The 19,608-nt window shown below is 40.2% G+C and overlaps 1 protein-coding gene across 2 annotated transcripts in view; it reads left to right on the top strand.

The window, feature by feature from the left end:
• Positions 1-19,608, top strand: part of LOC145355275 (histone deacetylase 9-like) — a 781,248-nt gene that overhangs the window by 178,256 nt on the left and 583,384 nt on the right. For both annotated transcript variants that reach the window (XM_080207173.1, XM_080207182.1), the window contains exon 3: positions 9,270-9,413. In XM_080207173.1, coding sequence (XP_080063299.1) covers positions 9,270-9,413 — 144 coding nt within the window. The remainder of the gene's footprint in view (positions 1-9,269; positions 9,414-19,608) is intronic.

Genomic DNA, 19,608 nt, shown 5'->3' with positions numbered 1-19,608 from the left:
TGAATATTACTTGTAATTTGTCATTGCAAGCCTGGATATTGTCCAGAACTTGCTGCATTTGGACATAGACTGCTTCAGTATCTGAGGATTGGAAATGGTGTTGAACATTATGCAATCATTAACGAACGTCAACATTTCTGACCTTATGATAGAAGAAAGGCCATTGATGAAACAGCTGTAGATGGTTGAACCTTAAACACTACCCTGTGGAATTCCTGTAGTGATGTTCTGGAACTGAGATAATTGACATCCAACTACCACAATCACATTCCCTTGTGCCAAGTATGATTCCAACCAGCAGAGGGTTTTCTCTTTGACTCCCATTGACTCTAGTTTTGCTCAGGCTCCTTGATGCCAAATTCAGTCACATACTGCCTTGATGTCAAGGGCAATCACACTCACCTCACTTCTTAGATTCAGCTTTTTTGTCTATGATTGAACAAGGCTGGAGTGAGGTCAGGAGCTGAGTGATCCTGGCAGAACCCAAACCCTTCATACCTGGTGTCTCATTTTTTTAAACAATATTTCGCTTCTCCATTCCTTCTACCAAAATGGGCAATTTCAAATTTCCTCCATCTGTCATCACCTTACTCAATCATGTAATTGTCCATATCTTTTTGCATTCTCTTTGCCTCCTCCTCACAGCTTGGAAAACTTGGATACATAATACTCCTCATTTGAATCATTGATATTGATTGTAAATAGCCGAGAGCCAAGCACTGATCTTTGTCGTACTCCAATGTTATACAATTCCACCTTGGCAATAGGGGAGAATTTCAGTGATAGTGACCACAACATGGTATGGTTCAAGCATGTTTTGGACAAGGATAAAGTTGGCCTACAAAAGACAGCTTTGGATTGGGGGAATGGCAGATTTTGTGAAAGTAAGGCAGGATCTGGGATCAATTCCTTATTGAAAAATGTACAGTGGAACAGTAGGAGATATTCAAAAAGGAAACGGAAGGAGTAGGGGTCCAACATGTTCTCTATAGAGGACATACTTCGGGAACCCGAGACATCTAGGACAATTCAGGACTGGATAAGGAAGAAGAGGAAGGCTTTTAAGTGCAAAGGGAGCAATTCAGTTGTGGCCCTAAAGTAATATGGGAACTTGAGAAAGCAATTAGCAAAGCAAAAAGGGGGCATGAAAAAGGACTTGTGAACAAGATTAGAGAGATTCCTAACATAGTCTGTAAATACTTTTAGAGGAAGAAGTTAACTAGGGCAAAAAGTAGGGCTCATTAGAGACCAAGGGGGCAATCTATGTGTGAAGCCACAGGACTTTGGAAGGGTGTTAAATGATCTCATCAGTCTTCAGTCAGGAAAAGGAGAACATAGGTACAGAATTCAGGAAAATGGACAGTGAGGACCTTGAGCAGTTTGATATAGGATGAGAGCAGCTATTGGAGACTTTGAAAAGCTTAAAAATGGACAAATCCTCAAGACTGGTAAATTGCATCTCAGGCTGCTGTGGGAGGTGAGGCAGGTATTTGCGGGGATTCTGACACAAATTTTTATTTCCTCTGTGGCCACAGGGAAGATGTCAGAGGACTGGAGTATAGCTAATGTTGTTCCATGTATCAAGAAGGGTGATAGAGATGAACCAGAGAATTACAGAACAATGAGTCTCATGTCAGTGGTAGGGAAACTATTGGACAAAATTCCAAAGGAGAGAATTAATTTCTACTTGGAAAGGCATGGGTTCATTAGGCATAGTCAATATGGCTTTGTCAAAAAGAGGTCATACCTAACAAATTTAATAGTTTTTCAGAAAAAATGATCATGTATGTGTGGGTGAAGCAAGAACAGTTGATGCATTTTACATAGATTTTAGCAAAGCCTTTGACTAGGTCCCATGTGGGAGACTCAGAAGTTTGAAGCACGTGAAATTTTGGGAAACTTGGCAAAATGGAATCGAAACTGGCTTAGGAATGGGATGCAAAGGGTAGTGGCAAAAATCTGTTTGAGTGACTGGAGGCTGGTGTCCAGTGGTGTACCACAAGGTTCAGTGCTGAGGACCTCCTGATGTAGATGAGAGTGAGGGGGGGATTGATGAGCAAGTTTGTCGATGATACCAAGGTTGATAATTAAGAGTGAAGAAGGTCTTAAGTTACAGGAAGATATAAATGGGTTGCTCAGGTGGGCAGAGCAGCGACAGTTGGTATTTAACCGTGATAAATGTGAAGTGATGCATTTTGGAAGAAATAACAAGTCAAGGGAGTATTTCATGAATGGCAGGACACTAGGGAGCTCAGAGGGACAGATGGGCACTTTAGTCATTTATTGACAGATCCCTGGAGGTGGCAGAGTGGGTGAATTGGATAGTTAAGGCATATGGGACACTTCATTTATCAGTTGTGGCATAGAATACAAGAGCAAGAAAGTTATGTCGGAGCTGTATAGAAATTTGGTTAGGCAACAGCTGGAGTACTGTAGGCAGTTCTAAACACTTCACTATAGGAAGGATGTGATTGCATTAGAATGGCACAGAGGACTGCCTGGGAAGGTGGTGAAGGCCAGAAACCTTACCATCTTTAAAAAGTATTTGGATGAGCACTTGAAATATCATAACATTCAAGGATATGGGACAAGTGTTGGAAAATAGGATTAGAGCAATTTTAGTGGTAGTTATTCTTGGTGCAGACTTGATGAGCTAAAGGGTCTTTTCTGTGCTGTGTGACTGTATCCCCAAAATGACCCCATTGTTTCTTGCATTCTGTTTTCTGTCCATTAACCAATGTCAAACCATGCTAATATTTTACATCCAGTCTTACCAGTCTAATCTTGTTTAACAATTTGTTCTGCATCTCTTATGTGTTTAGTCACACAAGCTGTGACATCATTTGAGTCAGTTGTGGGTTTTAACCTCTCTTCTATGCTTGACTTTAACGTGACAACAGCTCTTAAATAAATCTACATCAAGTTGGTTCAAAACCCACAGTGTGGCACCTTATCATCTTTTGTCTTATTTAAACTGCCAGTCAAAACGTCTAACATATAACACAGTCTCCTGTATAGCAGATTCTGTTACTTGTGTCTTGACTTCTCAAAGGTTGTCTACCATTTGCAAGGTATAATCAGGATTGTGGTGGTGTGCATTTCCACCAACATTCAAGAAGCTTAACATCATGCAGGACCAAAGCAGCCCACTTGTTTGGCACCCCATTCACCACCTTGAATATCCACTCCCTCCCCGACTGATACACAGTAGCAACTGCAATAAGGCTCCTTGGGCAGCATCTTTCAAATTCATAGTGTCTATCACCTAGAAAGACAAGGCTAACAGATGCATGGAAATGCCACCGCCTGGAAATTTTCCTTCAAATCACTCACCATCCTGCCTCAGAAATATATCAGTTCCTTCACTGTCGCCAGTTCAGAATCCTGGAACTCTCTCATTAATTGCACTGTGGGTGTACCTGCACCACATGGACAGCAGCAATTCAAGAAGGTGCCTCACCATCACCTTTTCAAGAGCAATTTGAGATGGGCAATAAAAGTGCTGGCTTGGCCAGTGACACCAACACCCTGTGAAAGAATGAAAAAAAGAGTAGATTGTATTTGTCATCTCAGTCTGAAGCTTCAGGGATTAGAATAAAAAGTTCTGAGAGTGTACCAGATGTCCATTTGTAAAATCAACTCTTAAATCTAATGTTGTGTAGAAAACCTTTGATTTTAATCAGAATACAGAAAACATTTATTTTCATGCATTTGTGATTACAGATAAGACTGATAAACACATGACTGACTTTCAAAACATGTTATGCTTGGATCAAGATTATGTTTGGACCTGAAAGCCTATAAACTGAATATTAAACTCCAGCTGTATCTATGTAATCAAATCATAAACTTTAATCATCAGAAATGGATAATATTAGACTTTTGAAAAGTATTCATGCCTCCAGGGAAACTTAGCAGTATGTTAATCACTCCCATCTAGATGATTGATTTGCTTCATGCTGCGGCTAACTGTATATGCTATGAATGATTTGTTACAGTAGGATTGTATTTGGCTCAGATAGCATAGTCAATGCACTCAACTAGCACCTCTTTTGACTGTGGGAGGAAACCGGAGCACCTGGAGGAAACCGACACAGACAAGAAGAATGTGCAGGCTCCTCACAGATGGAGTTACAACAGAGGTTGGCTTGCTCAGCCATTTCAAAGGGCAGAGAAGAGTCAACCATGTTGTTGTGGGTCTGTCTGATCTCACATGGAGGTCAGATCATGTAGAATGACAGGTTTCATTCCTGAAAAGGTATTAGTGAACCAGAGGGGTTTTAAGAAAAATTGCTGGTTAGTTTCATGGTCACCAGTACTAAGACTAACTTGACATTTCAGATTTATTAATTGAATTCATATTCTACCAGTTGCCATGGGGTGATTTGAATCCATACACTAGGGCTTTAGCCTGGGTTTCTAGATTACTAGTTCAGCAACATTATCAGCATACCGCCACCCACTCCCCTATTCCCCACAGCAACGCCTTGATCAATCAGTTGACCTACCTTGTTTGAAATTGAACAAAGCTGAACAGTTGGCAATGTCTCCATAAATCTGGGTCCATTTGCCAGCCAATTATAACTATATTCTAATATAAATTGTTATTCCCCTTCACTGGGTAATTTCTTGTGAGTTATCTTGATGAGTGCAAGATTAAACGTTTTGATGCAGGTATCTTTTTCAACAATATTCAAGGTCTGTACTTCAAAACAGCTATATACCTTTATTTCTCTGAGTGAGTTATTTTGACAAGGCAACTAGTTAACAGGAATATCATGACAATGGGAATTGATTATTGGCACAGAGGTACAATCATTTTGCTGGAGTGCATAGCAATGTAATCTAGTAAAGCATTTAAGAGGTACAATTTACTTATATAGCCAATTTATCTGACTGATATCAACAAATTGCCACATATACCATTCTGTTCTCAAAAATTTAGTAACTTGATAGATTGTTTTAAATGTCATTGTGATTCAAATGATGAAACGTAGATCTTTTTCTATTCATTCATGGGATATGAGAGTCACTGGCTAGGTTGGCATTTGTTCCTCCCTAATTGCCCTTGAGAAGGTGGAGGTGAGCTGCCTTCTTGAATCACTGCAATCCATGTGGTGTAGGTACACCCACAGTGCTGTTGGGGTGGGTGGTCCAGGCTTTGACACAATGACAGTCAAGAAACAGTGATATATCTCCACGTCAGGATGGTGAATGCTTAGGAAGGGAACTTCCAGGTGTCGGCATTCCCAAGTGCCTCCAACCGTTGTCCTCTAAGATGTTAGTGGTTGTGAGTTTGAAAGGTACTGTTGAAGGAGTCTTGGTGAGTTCATATAATGCAAATTGTAGATAGTGTACACTGCTGCCACTGTTTGTCTGTGGTGGAGGGACCGATTGTTTGTGGATGGGGTGCTAATCAAAATGCTTTGTCCTGGATGCTGTCAAACTGTTTGAGTGTTTGGAGCTGCACTCATACAGGCAAATGAAGAGTATTCTATCATATGTCTGACTTGTAGATTGTGGACAGGCTTTGGGGAGTCAGGAGGTGAGTTACTCGCTGCAGGATTTCTCACCTTTGACTGCTCTGGTAGTAACAGTATTTATATGGCTAGTCCATTTCAGTTTCTGGTCAATGGTAACCCCAGGATGTTGGTTTTGGGGGATTCAGCGATGGTAATGCCATTGAATGCAAAGAAGGAATGGTTACACTCTTTCTCATTGGAGATATGCATTGCTTAGCACTTATGTGGCACAAATGTTTACTTGTCACTTGTTAGCCCAAGTCTGGATATTGTCCAGGTCTTGCAGCATTTGGACATGGAGTGTCTCAGTATCTGAGGAGCCATCAGAGTTGTCATCAGAATTTTTATGACCAGTCAATGGAAAATTTGACTAATTTGGATTATATCATGAGAACATGCTCACCCAACAGCCAGTAACATAATTTATGAGCTACTTAGTGACTCAAAGATAGTACTGACAGGGCCACATAATCCCAGGTTGCTGCAGATTCACTTGTCTCCATACTAAGATTTGCATTTTACTTTCAAACAAATGAACTACTTTAGTATTTAACAAAAACGGAGTAACTATCATTTTATTAATGGAATAAATTAAATTTTCACATGTTAGAGCATCAGGAGGCTGACCCCATGGGCAATCTGCTCTCAGCACTCTTGACCTGCTGCTCTATGCCAATCATTCGAATCTGCACCAAAAAGGATAGGGTGACATTTCCACCAAATTTCCCTCCCTGCCTCTCCTCATCCTTCAACCAAAACAACATCCAGCAGTCTTGATCCAGATTACATCTTGCAACTTCATGCTAGAGTATTAAGATCCATTTTACAGCCACATCACTTTAGTATTTTACCAAACGTTCACTCCCTGCACTCTAAATACAAAGTGGCAGAAGTGTGTACAATCTATAAGATACACAAAGTATCCATAGATACTACCTTTCAAACCCACAACCATTGTCATTCAGAATTCTAGAATGTCAAGGGCAGTAGACACATGGGAATACCACCACATGGAAGTCCCCTTCCAAGCTGCCCTCCATCCTGACTTGGATATATTTCACGGGCAGGCGAAGGCTTAGTGGTATTATCGCTAGATGATTAATCCAGAAACTCACCGAATGCTCTGGGGTGAGGACTCTGGATCGAATCTCACCACAGCACATGATGGAGTTTGAATTCAATGAAAATATCTGGAATTAAGAATCTACTGATGACCTTGAACCCATTGTCGATTGTCGGAAAAACCCATCTGGTTCACTAATATCCTTTGGGGAGGAAATCTGCAATCCTTACCCGGTCTGGCCAATATGTACTCCAGAGCCACAGCAATGTGGTTGACTGTCAACTGCCCTCAACTAGGGATGGTCAACAAATGCCAGTCACGCCTCTGTCCCATGAATGAATAAAAAAAAGTCCCTTTATTGTTGCTTTGTCCAAATTCTGAAACTCTCTTCCTAATTGTACTGTACACCATATGGACTATCGCGGTACAAGCAGGCAGCTCACCACCACCATCTCAAGGATAATTAGGGGCAGACAATAAATATTGGCCTAGCCAGCGAAGTCCACATCCCAAGAATGAGGATGCAAAGAAGCTCAAAGAGACATAGGTTAAGTGAATTAGCAATAAAATGGCAAAAATAATGTGGGAAAGTGTGAGATTATTCACTTTGGTCATAAGAATAGGAAAATAGTGTATTTTTTCAAGGTCTGAAACTTGTAAATGTTGGTGTTCAGTGAGACTTGAGAGTATCCATCCTAAAAAAAACAAAGTTAACATGCAAGTATAGCAAGCAGTTAAGAAAGCAAATAGCAGACAGACCTTTATTGCAGGGGGATGGAGTATGAGAATTAGTAAGTCTTGTTCCAACTGTATGGAGCTTTCATAAGACCACACCTGGGGTACCATATGCAATTTCAGTTTCCATATTTAAGGAAAGATGTAATTCTATGAGGGATAGCACAACAAATGCCAATTTGATTGGTTAAGTGGGCTGAATGGGTGTCCTATGATGAGAGACTGAGTAAATTGTGTCTACAATGGAGAGGTGAAAAGAATGAGAGGTGATCTCATTGAAGCTTTCAAGAGCACAAAGGGACTCGACAGAGTGCATACTGAGAAATTTACTGCTTTTCCCAAAAAATAATTGTGTCATAATGAAACCAAAGGGGACTGGACTGCAATTGTCCCATGATTGGTTACTTTTTGGGAGAGTGGTGAGTTGTATGACTGTTCTGGAAGGGGTGTGCTTAAACACATCACTGAGCCCAGCTGCAAAGTGATCAGGCGCCATTTAGAAAGGACGCCTCAATCACTCACCTAAAGACCCCCTCCCCTTACTGACACTGGGACCCCCCCCCTCCCCACCATGGACTAGCAGCATTGGGACATTGGGATTCTCCCGATGGGTCCCCTTTCATGGCCCCCGACATGCCCCTCCTTCATGGTTCCCGACATGCTCCCCTTGATGCCTCACCCCTTCATGATCCCTCTGCATTGCCCCTGCATCCTACTCACCTGTGTATCCCTCCCATCATAGCCCACCCCACCATCCCCTCATTCTCTGTTCCAATTTCTTGTGTTCTTATGTAGTATCAAATGGACAATAGCACATTGTCAGCTTGTTTACACAGTGCCCAATTCTCTTTTCTTTCCCTTTGACTTCAATGTTACCTCAAAATCAAAGGAAAGATAAGAACATAATAAGAACATAAGAAATAGGAGCAGGAGTAGGCCATCTAGCCCTTCGAGCCTGCCCCGCCATTCAATAAGATCATGGCTGATCTGTCGTGGCTCAGTTCCACATTCCCGCCCTCTCCCCATAACCCTTAATCCCCTCGCTTATCAAAAACCCATCAACCCGCGTCTTAAAAATATTTAGCGAGGCAGCCTCCACCACTTCAACGGGCAGAGAATTCCAGAGATTCACCACCCTTTGAGTGAAGAAGTTCCTCCTCAACTCCGTTCTAAACCGCCCCCCCCCCCCCTTTATCTTGAGGCTGTGCCCCCTAGTCCTGTGTGTAGTGTAGTGTAGAAAGATAGAAAGAAAGAACTTGCATTTCAGTAGCTTCCTTCATGACTTCTGAAGGCTTTGCAGCCAATAAATTGCTCGTAGAATTTAGTCACCTGTTTCAAAGCATGTTTGAAGAAGGTATGGCTTTATTTCAAATTTTGTGCAGCATCTTGACCTTGAATAGACTCTGAAATTGTAGTTGTTAAATCACAAATATAAATTCCTAGGTTGTGATTACCCTGATATGCAATATACCATTTCCACAGGGAAAATAAATTATATTTCAATTAAAATGTATTCAATTAATTTTACGGAGATTATTTCATTAATTTCAGAAGCTCGGTTATAAGGCAGAAATAGAGGATGAGTGTTTAACATCTGTAAATTCCTTTGTGATGCAACAATTTACATTCATTCTCTGCAATTGTAATTTAAATTGGCCTTGGGGTGCGGGTGCAGCAAGGATGCCTAAATCTGATCTCATTTTCATACCCATTCCATTGCATTAATGCCAGGATCAATTTTACCCTCAATGTCTCTGAATCTTATGTTGAATCTATTAATGTAAACATGGTGGTTAGCTGTCATCATATTCAATTAGGAAACTGGTGTATTAAGACCATTCTTACTCATATTTAGCTGTAGATTTGAAGGTAGAGAAGTGCAACTGTTGAAGTAGTATGTAGAGCTTTCCTTCTTTCATGTTCAGTGGTTTTCTTATTTTACATTAAAGTCATTCTAGAGAGAAAAAGAACAGACTACAACGCAGAAGTACCCAACAAGAAGCAACTTGCACCTGCAACAAGGTTCATCAGTCTGAGCAGAAGTTGTGATCCATTTGCAACAGCACTACCTTGGCACCAACAACAGGGATATGGTGAGTGATATTAAATGCTAAGTGAAGAACAATGAGATTAGTGGGGAATCAACATCTACTTGTGACATTTTACACAGAAGGTTTATTATTCTTGAGCATGAGCCATATGTAAATAGAAAAGTTGAAATTTGGAAAGCATGTCAATTTATACAATTATTTAAAAAAATATTAATTCCCTGGATGTGGGCATCACTGGAAAAGATAGCATTTATTGTCAATTGCTAATTGTCCTTGAGAAGCTTATGGTGAACCACCTTCTCAAACTGCTGAAGTCTGATTGATGAAGTTACTTCTGCAGTGCGCTAATGATGTGGAGATGCCGATGTTGGATTGGGGGAGGCATGGTAAGAAGTTTCACAACACCATGTTAAAGTCCAACAGGTTTGTTCGGAATCGCGAGCTTTGGGAGCACTGCTTCTTCCTCCCATGCACTCACCTGATGAAGGAACAGCGCTTTGAAAGCTTGTAATTCCAAATAAACCTATCAGACTTTAAGGTGGTGTTGTGAGACTTATTGCAGTGCACTTAGACAGGGAACTCCAGAATTCTGACCTTGTGATGATAAAGAACAGCGATATTCTTTAAAGCTGGATGGTGTTTGACTTGGAAGGGAACTTGATGTTCCTTTGGACCTGCTGTCCTGTTGGCGGTAGAGGTTGCAGGCTTGGGAAGTCTGCCAAAGAAGCCTTGGTGAGTTGCTGCAGTGCATTTCCATAGATGGTACACATCAGGCCCACATTTCATTGCTGGGGGAGGGAGTGAATGTTTAAGGTGGTGGTTGGGGTGCCAACCAATTGCATTGCTTTGTTTTGGATGATGACAATGAGTATTTCTGGAGATGCACTCATCCATGAAAGTAGGGAGTAATCCATCGTACTGCTGATGGGAAGGCTTTGGGAAATATTTTTCTGGTTTAAAACTCTTTGCTTTAAGGTTCATTGCATTGTGGAATATCTACTGTTCACATGTGATCAAAGTTTGGGAGCACTTGCTATATGTATTTCCTTACATTACCTGTCATGGTAAGATAAAGAAGTTGAATTAAATTTTCTGGGTTAATAATTGTGTTGATAATACCAGCTTGTTTTCATAGTCCGGACTTCTCACTCGGGCTCATTTTGCATATTTTTCTCATCCAAGGGGTTGATGAACAATTCCAAAAAGATCAGGTTTGGCACAACAATAAACTGAATTTTTAAAAAAAAGATATTTTAAGAAAAGAAACAATTGCTGAATAAGTGTAAAGGAATGTCATTGCAATAAATTGTCGAGTTAGAAAAGAAAAAAGCAATGTCAATTACCAGCTTTGAAGGGTCATCTGGACTCAGAACATTAGCTCTGTTCTCTCTCAATAGATGCTGTCAGATCTGCTGAGATTTTCCAGCATTTTCTGTTTTTGTTTCTGATTCTGGCATCCACAGTTATTTGCTTTTAACAATGATCAGAATGTTGCAGTGTGTGTGTGTGTGTGTGTGTGTGTGTGTGTGTGTGTGTGTGTGTGTGTGTGTGTGTGTGTGTGTGTGTGTGTGTGTGTGTGTGTGTGCCTGTGTTAGCATGTGATGGTGAGAGTGAATGAGAAAACTGAGATAGACTCACACTCCCAACCACTCACCCCATCACTCAGTCACTCATCCCTATAATACTCAGTCCCACGCACCTACTTGCACAGTCACCTACTCCCATGCTAACTCTTACTCCTTTACCCCACCCCCTCGTGCACACACTCACCCAGTCAGTTACTCAGTCGCTCAGTCCCACATTTGCACTCAGTCACTCCCTCCCATACGCCCACTCAGCGATTCCCACACATCCAGTCAGTCACTGTCTCTTCCCTGGTCCCACCAAAATGACAAAACATCAAACTCCTCTGATCTGATGAGACTTTTCTCTCCCTGGCCCACCAAAACCTTGCCCTCCCAACCCCAACGTTCTTGTGTCCTGGACACCAGCCCTACAGTACCTGGCTTCCCGGGCTCTGGGCCCTGTAAATGCTTGGCTCCCTGGGTTGTGATCAGAGGAGTAGCTCCATACACAATCTTGCATTAAAATTCAACTGGTTGAGAGGAATTTTGTAAACCGCTTTGAGGGGCAGATAGCTTTGGCCATGCCTGATACGTAATCCAACCACAATTAACTTGATTTGATTTTTTGTGACCTATTGATTTATGGTATCCTGTACAATAGTTTGTAATGATTTTTATAGGTACTTTAGTATTCTAATTACTTATCTTCAAGATGCTATTTCAAATGTATACAGATCAAAAAAGTCACTTTATTTAATCATAAGCCTGTTGCTGAAAAGGGCAGTGAGAGCATAGGAATTTCCTCTTGACAACAACTGTCATCAATATGATATTAATGGGAAAGGGAAAGCGAATGACTTGTGTCCTAATCAACAATGTTAATGCAGATAGTTGAAATATAGTCTACTTTCTCTCCAGCTTGAAGTTACTGGAAGTTATACTATTACTATAGATACCTGCATTTGAAGACCGAATCTAGTTATGTTATTGTGTCGTGCCCAAATTTGCCTGCAATCACATTTACAGAACTTCAAAAAACTTAAGTTGCTCTTAGTTTGTTATTTTACTACACTTAAGGTTGGTAAGTGTTGATAATTTCACCAAACCCATTTACAGGTATCATGACTGATGATGAGATATTGTGATCTGCAAAGATGCATCCATATTGATTATGCCTCTTAAACCAACACAATATATTTGTTTTCTGCTGTTAAACACTATGGTGATAGACTCTGAATTGTGTTGATTATGCTAAACCTTTATAAAATTCTGGTTAGGATATGATGAATTCTGGGCACCATGGCAGATGTGAGGGCTCTTGAGAGTTTGCAATGGAAGGTTACCAGAATATTTCGGGAGGTGAAGGGATTTAGCTGCATGATTGGCCTGGGAAAGCTCTCATTTTTCTCTTCAGAGCAAAAGGAGTCGAGAGGAGATCTGATTGACGTGTGCAATATGACAAGTTTAGGTAAGGTTCGCATCGCCTAGGGATATGATGGCGGGGGAGGGGGGGGTGGTTGGTGAAATGTGAAGCAGAACATTATAAAACAGTTCCAGGTCACTACCATTCACTGTACAAAAAGTACATTTTTGCCATTAGCTTTGATATCTGTTGCAAGTATTTTTCATATTCCATTTCGCATTCCTTATCACTTTCATCAAATCATTTGGTTACTTTTTATTATTCTCCTGGTCTGCTGCATTTCCACTTTACCTTAAATTTATGGATGACTTTCCTTTTTACTCAATGCTGCCTCATTGTTCATGCATTGACAAAAGTTGCTTAAATGCAGTAGACTCAAACATGAGACTACTTCACATTTAAGGTAATTATGATGGCTTATCCTTCGGTGTTTTAACATCTCTCCTTATTAGAAATATTGTAGCTGTCATAGCATGCAAAACACAACACTACAAAAGGCCTGAGGTATTAAACTCTTTCTTGAGGATTCCTATACCAGTGATGTTTTTAATTTCTGCAGGGCTACCAACTGTTGGGGAACAGTTAGGGAAAACCAACTGTTTTCTAGTGCTGATCAATTGAAGTCTTAGTCTATGATAGGGAAGAATTAATGAGGGAATTATCTTTATGGTCATCTTGAATGTAGTGCTTTTCCGCAAATCACATAATTGGATGAAATGTTCACTCTGATACAGTTGAAGGACAGGAAGGTTGCCTTTTGCTTTGTTTTGTTGAGATTGGAATTACCTGATGTGCAGTCAGTGGGGACAATAATTAATCAAAGACAAAGGATAGTGATAAGATTTAAGGACATGCTTTTCTTTTTATGATGATGCAAAGGCAAATACCTTAACATGCTTTGCTATGGGCCATTGCTATTTGTCAAATCATGAAGTGAGAATAGGAAGGTGACAAAAATCAATGGATAAGATTTAAAAGGTGAGAAAATTGCCTTCCTCCAAATTAAGCGGTATCCAAAATTAGAAAAAAACAAATTACTACAAGTGATCTTGGCTACATACATTCTATGAAACCTTTAAAGTGTGACCTTTAACTATATGATTGTAAAGGTTTCTTTTGTAACTATGAACTACTATGTGGGATGGGGGGGGGGGGTGGTGCGGTGAGATTAAAATTGTTGCCTGATGCGCTTCAGTTACTGAACAATTGAAAAATAGTCATGCTTCATATTTTCCACTGCCATAGGCACTAAAGGGTTATCTTTTCCCTCTGGATAAAATCCTCAAAAATAAATGCGTAAAAATGTTCAGTGAAACTGGAATGAAGAGCCACATGCTTCCTCTTGGTTGCAATATTTCATCCAGTGTTAAAGAATGGTATATGTTTACGTTTCCTGTAGTTACTTTTCCAATGTACTCGTTTTTTTTCCTGGATCTTTTATTCTTTTATGGGATATGGGTATTGCTGGGAAAATGAGCATTTATTGTCTATCCCTAATTGTCCTTGAATTTGGTGGCCTGCCAGGCCATTTCGGAGGGCAGTTAAGTGACGTGGGTCTGGAGTTGCAAGGAGGTCAGACCAGGTAAGGATCGCAGATTTCCTTCCCTGCAGCACATTTTGAATTAAGTGGCTTTTTACAACAACCCATGATGGTTATCATGGTCACCATCACTGATGACTACCTTAATATTTCAGGTTTATTAATTGAATTCAAGTTCCATCAACTGCCATGTTGGGATCTATACTCTTGTCTCCAAAGCAGTATCCTGAGCCTTTGGATGACTAGTCCAGCACTCTGCTGAAAACAAGGGAGAGTATCCATAAGTAACATCTTGAGCATGGATCAGGAAGTAAGAAGACACTTCGGCTGATAAAAGTGGAAACCAGATTATATCTGTAGTCTTGTACATGAACATACCAAGGCAATATTGCCCTCATAGAGATATGTAATACTCTTTTTCAAACTTCCTCAGACTAATTTAAACTCAATTTCCCGTGACAGAAAAGCAACTATGATCCAAAAAAAAACTACATAACCTTTTTCCTAGAACCTGAGGAGAAGTATTAGATTGGTCATAGATTGGAAAAGTAAACCAGAATAGACAGTTTATCTAATTTTGAAAACTATAGTAGCTGTCTGGTAGCTGCTGACAGTAAGCCAGAGGATATGCTATATTATGAGAACTAGAGGTTTATTTCATGAACAAACACAGAATCATAGGTTTCCTGTGTACTGCTCACAGTCAATAAAAAGTTATAACCTAGAAACAGGAAGTCCTGCTCTGTCACTGAAACTATGGTGTGACAGGATTTCCATCCACGTCTTTGCCTTATAGGCTCTGGCCCCAATCCAAATCCCAGGAATGAGGTCAGTTTACTGGCTACAGCTGAATTCCTGAATGGCTCCCTGTTGACATGTCTACATTGTTTCAAGTGTTAGACAGAAAAATGTTACTTGATCCTTTCCCTTTTATCATTGTGTTATTCTCAAAATATAAATTACCTCCCTGAGATTGGTTATCAATTGTGGGGTTTGGCTAAAACACTTACATGGCAAAGCCAGTCTGTGGAAGAAGTGTTCCCTGTCAGAACTTTTCAGTAAACCCATGGAGAGGCAGAAAAAGATTTCTTCCTCCAACATTCCCACCAAATTTGCACTAATTCCACATCCTATTAGGGGCAGGAATTTCTACCCCGTCACTTTCCTTCCTGTAATAGCCCAATGTTTTCATTTTCTAATATTTTTTCTATTGTTTTCTCTGCGCTGAATTTTACTGTGGGCCTTTGAATTCCAACATCAGGACAACAACAGTACTAACTCAATGATTTTACCACAGGCAGCCTCCTAATTGACAGTCGGCAAGTCTGCCATCAACTTAAGAAAGGTGTGTGAGCCTCTGATGTTGCTGCTCAATCGAAGGAGAGGCAGGGGACTGGAAGAATACTTCAAAATGAGAACCCTCCATAAAGAAGTACAAATGAAAATTCTGGATGATTGAGGGGGAAGGCCCCACTGATAATGCAGTCCTCTCTGGATGATTCATTAGTCACAGGGCTGCCTTTGCTGTCCAAAACCACAGCTTTAGAGCAAGAAACCTTTGGTATATTCTGTCGTTTTGGCATCCAGACCTTTTGCTTCTGTTCTCATGTTATATACTCCCTGTATGGTTGTTGCATGCATTTCTCACTATGATGACTGTTCCCTTTCCACGGTAATTTTCTCTTCCCATTTTCTCTTTTGTATCGGTGGGATTCTCTGGTCTTGTCTGTGGCAGGATCCATTGCAAGCGAGAATGGAAAAAATGGCATTCCACCCAAAACTCCATTCAGCGGCTCTGGAAAATCCCAGAAGCAAACAAGGTCAGAAGACTTCGGCCAACGCCTCTAACATTTTAACATTAACGACACAAGAAGCAATCCAGTGTCATTCTGATTGGTTCATTAGAAGTTGTCTTTTCTTGCTTTCATGGAGGTAATTAGTATCATGGTCTTGTCCTTTTTAAATCCTAGCTATTTTTCTCAAGTTTCCACTCCCCACTTCTTTGTTTCCTAGATTCAGTTTCTGGCAGGAGCCTCTTTTGTTTTGGTTGACATTATTTATTAACAGTCCTCTGCTTCTTTAAGTTTTTTGTCTGGTCTTGTGTTTACAGTTTTTGTTGGTATTCAGCTGGTGGAGAAAAAGTTTGCCTGGGTGGGCAAATAGATGGATGTAATTGAATTTTTAAAAAGTATAAAGTTACACATTTGACAAAACTAGCTTCCAGTCTGGCCTTGCCAGCGGGATTCCTGCCACAAAGTGGGAGCCTGCCATTCTCAGGCAGTAGAATTGATCAATATTGCAGTGAGACACCAGTCAGGAGGAGGATGGGCCACCATTAAATGTGCAAAAATGGCAAGAGTTTATTTACTATTTTTGTAAAGGGTTCTGAGAAAGTCTACATCGATTTTGTTTATGGTGGTACAGAACAACTTTAGAGCATCTTTGAAGTGATTTAATAGAATGCTCCCTGCTGTAGTACTTGTCGGTTCAGGATTTGTTACATTTTTAACGAATGAGATCTATTTCTTCATTGCTTTCTTATTGCTATGATACCTCGCAGCTTTGCTTATTTTTATTTATATATTCCACGTTTATTCCTGATCAGTTGCAGTCTTATGAATATGAAGCTTAAGACAATTTGATTTCTTGTTGATGAAACATGCTGCATTTATAAAGATGTACACTAAGATCCAGTGCCTGAATGATCCTGTGATGAGAATTCAAGCTTGTATGTGAAGAAATGGATCAACTGTTAACCTGTTCCAACAAAGGACTAACAAACTAGACCCTTACATAAAGCTGTACGTTTGGGGCAAAGTTTTTTTTTTGCCTAGTGCTTGTTCTGGTAAGAAGAGTGGAGTGTAGCTCATTGACTGCATATACTGGTTCTTTCACACCATATTGTGCAGCACATGGATGAAAAAGTCAGGAAGCAGGGCTTACACCATTACGCTGTTGGGGTGGGCCTGGGAAAAGCTGGCAATGTTGACCAACCTGGAATTGGGGTTCATGCCCTCCACATGCACATGGGAAACCCTTCCCTACCATGGGAGCCTGCCCTGCCCTCCTTCCTATGCCCGCTCTCCCTCCTACAGATGCAGGGTACAGGAACCCCCTCCCCTGGCTTCTGTTGAAAATATTAACACTTCAGTTTAAAGGGATAAGCTGGGTGTTAACTGGACAGAGACTTCATTGTGATGAATGAAAGCATCTCAAAGATATGAAAAAAGAGTAGAAATATGTACATTATACATATATATATGTAGTATAATTAATGAAAATGAATCATAAATGTTTGGAAAACATATCCAGTTTTAATTCACCTTGCTAAACTAGCTTCTGATTAGCTGAAGAATATGTACTGAAAAATAAAGACTCTTAGCAACAGTTTAGTATTAGAGGTAGAAAGAAACAGACATCCGTAACTGGTTGGCAGTATTTTTTTGTGTGTTTCTTCCTCATCTGAATGATTTTTCATTATTGCTCCCATACAATCTTATTCAAACACAGGGAATGGAAGAATAAAGCATATCATCAGATTATACATGGTTAATTTTTCCATATAGCATGTTGTTATTTTTACATCATAGGAATAGTTCAATATTTTAGAGGGGTAAAACTGTTTGTTGCTCTGGAGAGATTCACATTTTAGCATCTGGTGTAGCACATTGGAACATGTCATTTCCTCCTTTCACCATGACCATCCTCCCACCATGACCATCCTCCCACAATAAACATTCCATATCTTCCACTGTCCATCCCCAGTTCTCTAATATAACCATTATTATAGTTTCAATCATTACATGATTGAACATCACTGTACATTGACCCTGTACCAATGTGATGTCACATCGGCACAGTTTACAACAAGTTTACTTTTCTGTGAATCTGTTATGGAGGGGTCGCCCAGTGTTTAAAGATGAGTATTGCCCTGGGGAAGAGGGATATGGTCAGGCAGTGGTCTGACAGTTCTTCCTGGCACAGGTTGGCACTATCAGATTGGCATCATGCCCATTCCAACTTGGTAATGCCAACCTGACAGTGCTAACCTGTGCTAGCGAGCAGGCCCTAAAGGGAGCCTCATTGAGGGGAAGTGGGGGTGGTGGGATTCGTTTAGATTTGGTTGTCAACCAGGAGCAGGGATGCTGGTGATGACCATTGTGTGCTGGGGTGGATGGAGTGGGTGGGGGGAGTGATTGGGGGGGGTTGGGGAGAGTGGAGAGAAGTACCAACTCTAATCGTGGATGGGTGGGAGGGGTGCCCCTGAGGCCTCCATGGTAGGCTGGTGACAGGTTTATTCAGGTTATGGTTGATGTGCCTTTAAAGATGGCGCCCTGAACTCTGTGGAGCCAAGCATTGCCATCATGTTTAGGCCCTGCCCTCTGCATGATGGCATGAGACATGCCCCATTGAATTTTTTTTAGGCAGAGTATCATAAGACCTGGAGAGAAAACTGGCTTGTTTTTCTGGAGAGAAACATGCCAGTTTTCTCGCTGGAGACAACACTCTGGAGGGTAGGATTTTTCCACCTCGCTGCACTGGTTGAGTAGCGTAGTTTTTGGTAAGATTTCGTCTGACATAACATGTGACAGAGTTCAATCTGTGTCATGCTGTCACTGTTAATAGAGAATTTGAGACTGACTGATTGTAATCCTTAACTCCCTTGAGTGGTGTTTAGTTATTGCTGATGTTAACCCTTGATTGTTTTAATTCAAATAAAAGGAATAAAAAATTTCTGTTTACTGTTCAAGAATGAATCATAGTTTTTGACTGCTAAAGATAGGCATTTGCTTCTTAATTGTATGTAATGAATAACAATAAAAAAAGTACATCAGAAAGAACAAGCAAGAGTTCAAGAATTAATTCAATAGGGGCCTTACTATATTTTCTAAAATGTTTGCTACTTTAATTGTGTTTCAATTGAACTAATTAAAGTATAGTTTAATAGAATGCACATTAGGTGTACCTGACTATAATAAATAAAGTACAGTAGACAGGCAGGTCAGTATGATCTAAAGCTAAGTATTGCTTAAAGATTGCAAAACATGTTTAAAATATTTTCTGAGATCCTAATGAATGAATGTTTTGTGAATCTTCACAGTTGTCACTTTGCTTGGCAAATTCATGCAGTTTATTACTGCTGTTTGTATCCTGTTAATTACATTGGGATGAAACACATCTTCGTCCACTTGCTGAAAACTGTTCTGCTGCAGTTCTGCATTTAATATAAAAATGAGGATGCTACCTTTTAAAAACATAGGATAAATCAATGCAAACATTTTTGAATTGTATTTCTTTTTCCTTGTTGCAATATCTTCCGAAGAAAAGGTAGCAGAAGATTTCTTAGTAAAGCCTATTTCAAACAAAGTCAATTTAAAAAGTTCCCTTGTCAGAGCGGCCAGGAAAGACGCTCATGAAGCATACCCTAAAGTCTAGTTGATTATAGATGACATGACAATCAAATGATTTCTGCTCTCGACTTTACTCCTTCAAGAATACAAAGTCTTTCTTCTCCATGAGTTGCGTGCGGCCATCTATACAAATCATGCACATCAATGCCCATCATTTTAGTGGTTGCCATGATTTAATTACTTCATTACTAAAAAGCTAATTACTAAAAACTGATCTCAGTTTTTTCCGGGGTTAGAAAAACTGGATGAATGGGGATTGAGGGAATAAAGCTAATCACTAAAACACATGACCCTTTGA

Source organism: Carcharhinus amblyrhynchos, chromosome 2 (genome assembly GCF_965287045.1).
Source record: "Carcharhinus amblyrhynchos chromosome 2, sCarAmb.v2.hapA, whole genome shotgun sequence".
Taxonomy (NCBI): domain Eukaryota; kingdom Metazoa; phylum Chordata; class Chondrichthyes; order Carcharhiniformes; family Carcharhinidae; genus Carcharhinus; species Carcharhinus amblyrhynchos.
This window is presented reverse-complemented; position numbering and strand designations above follow the sequence as displayed.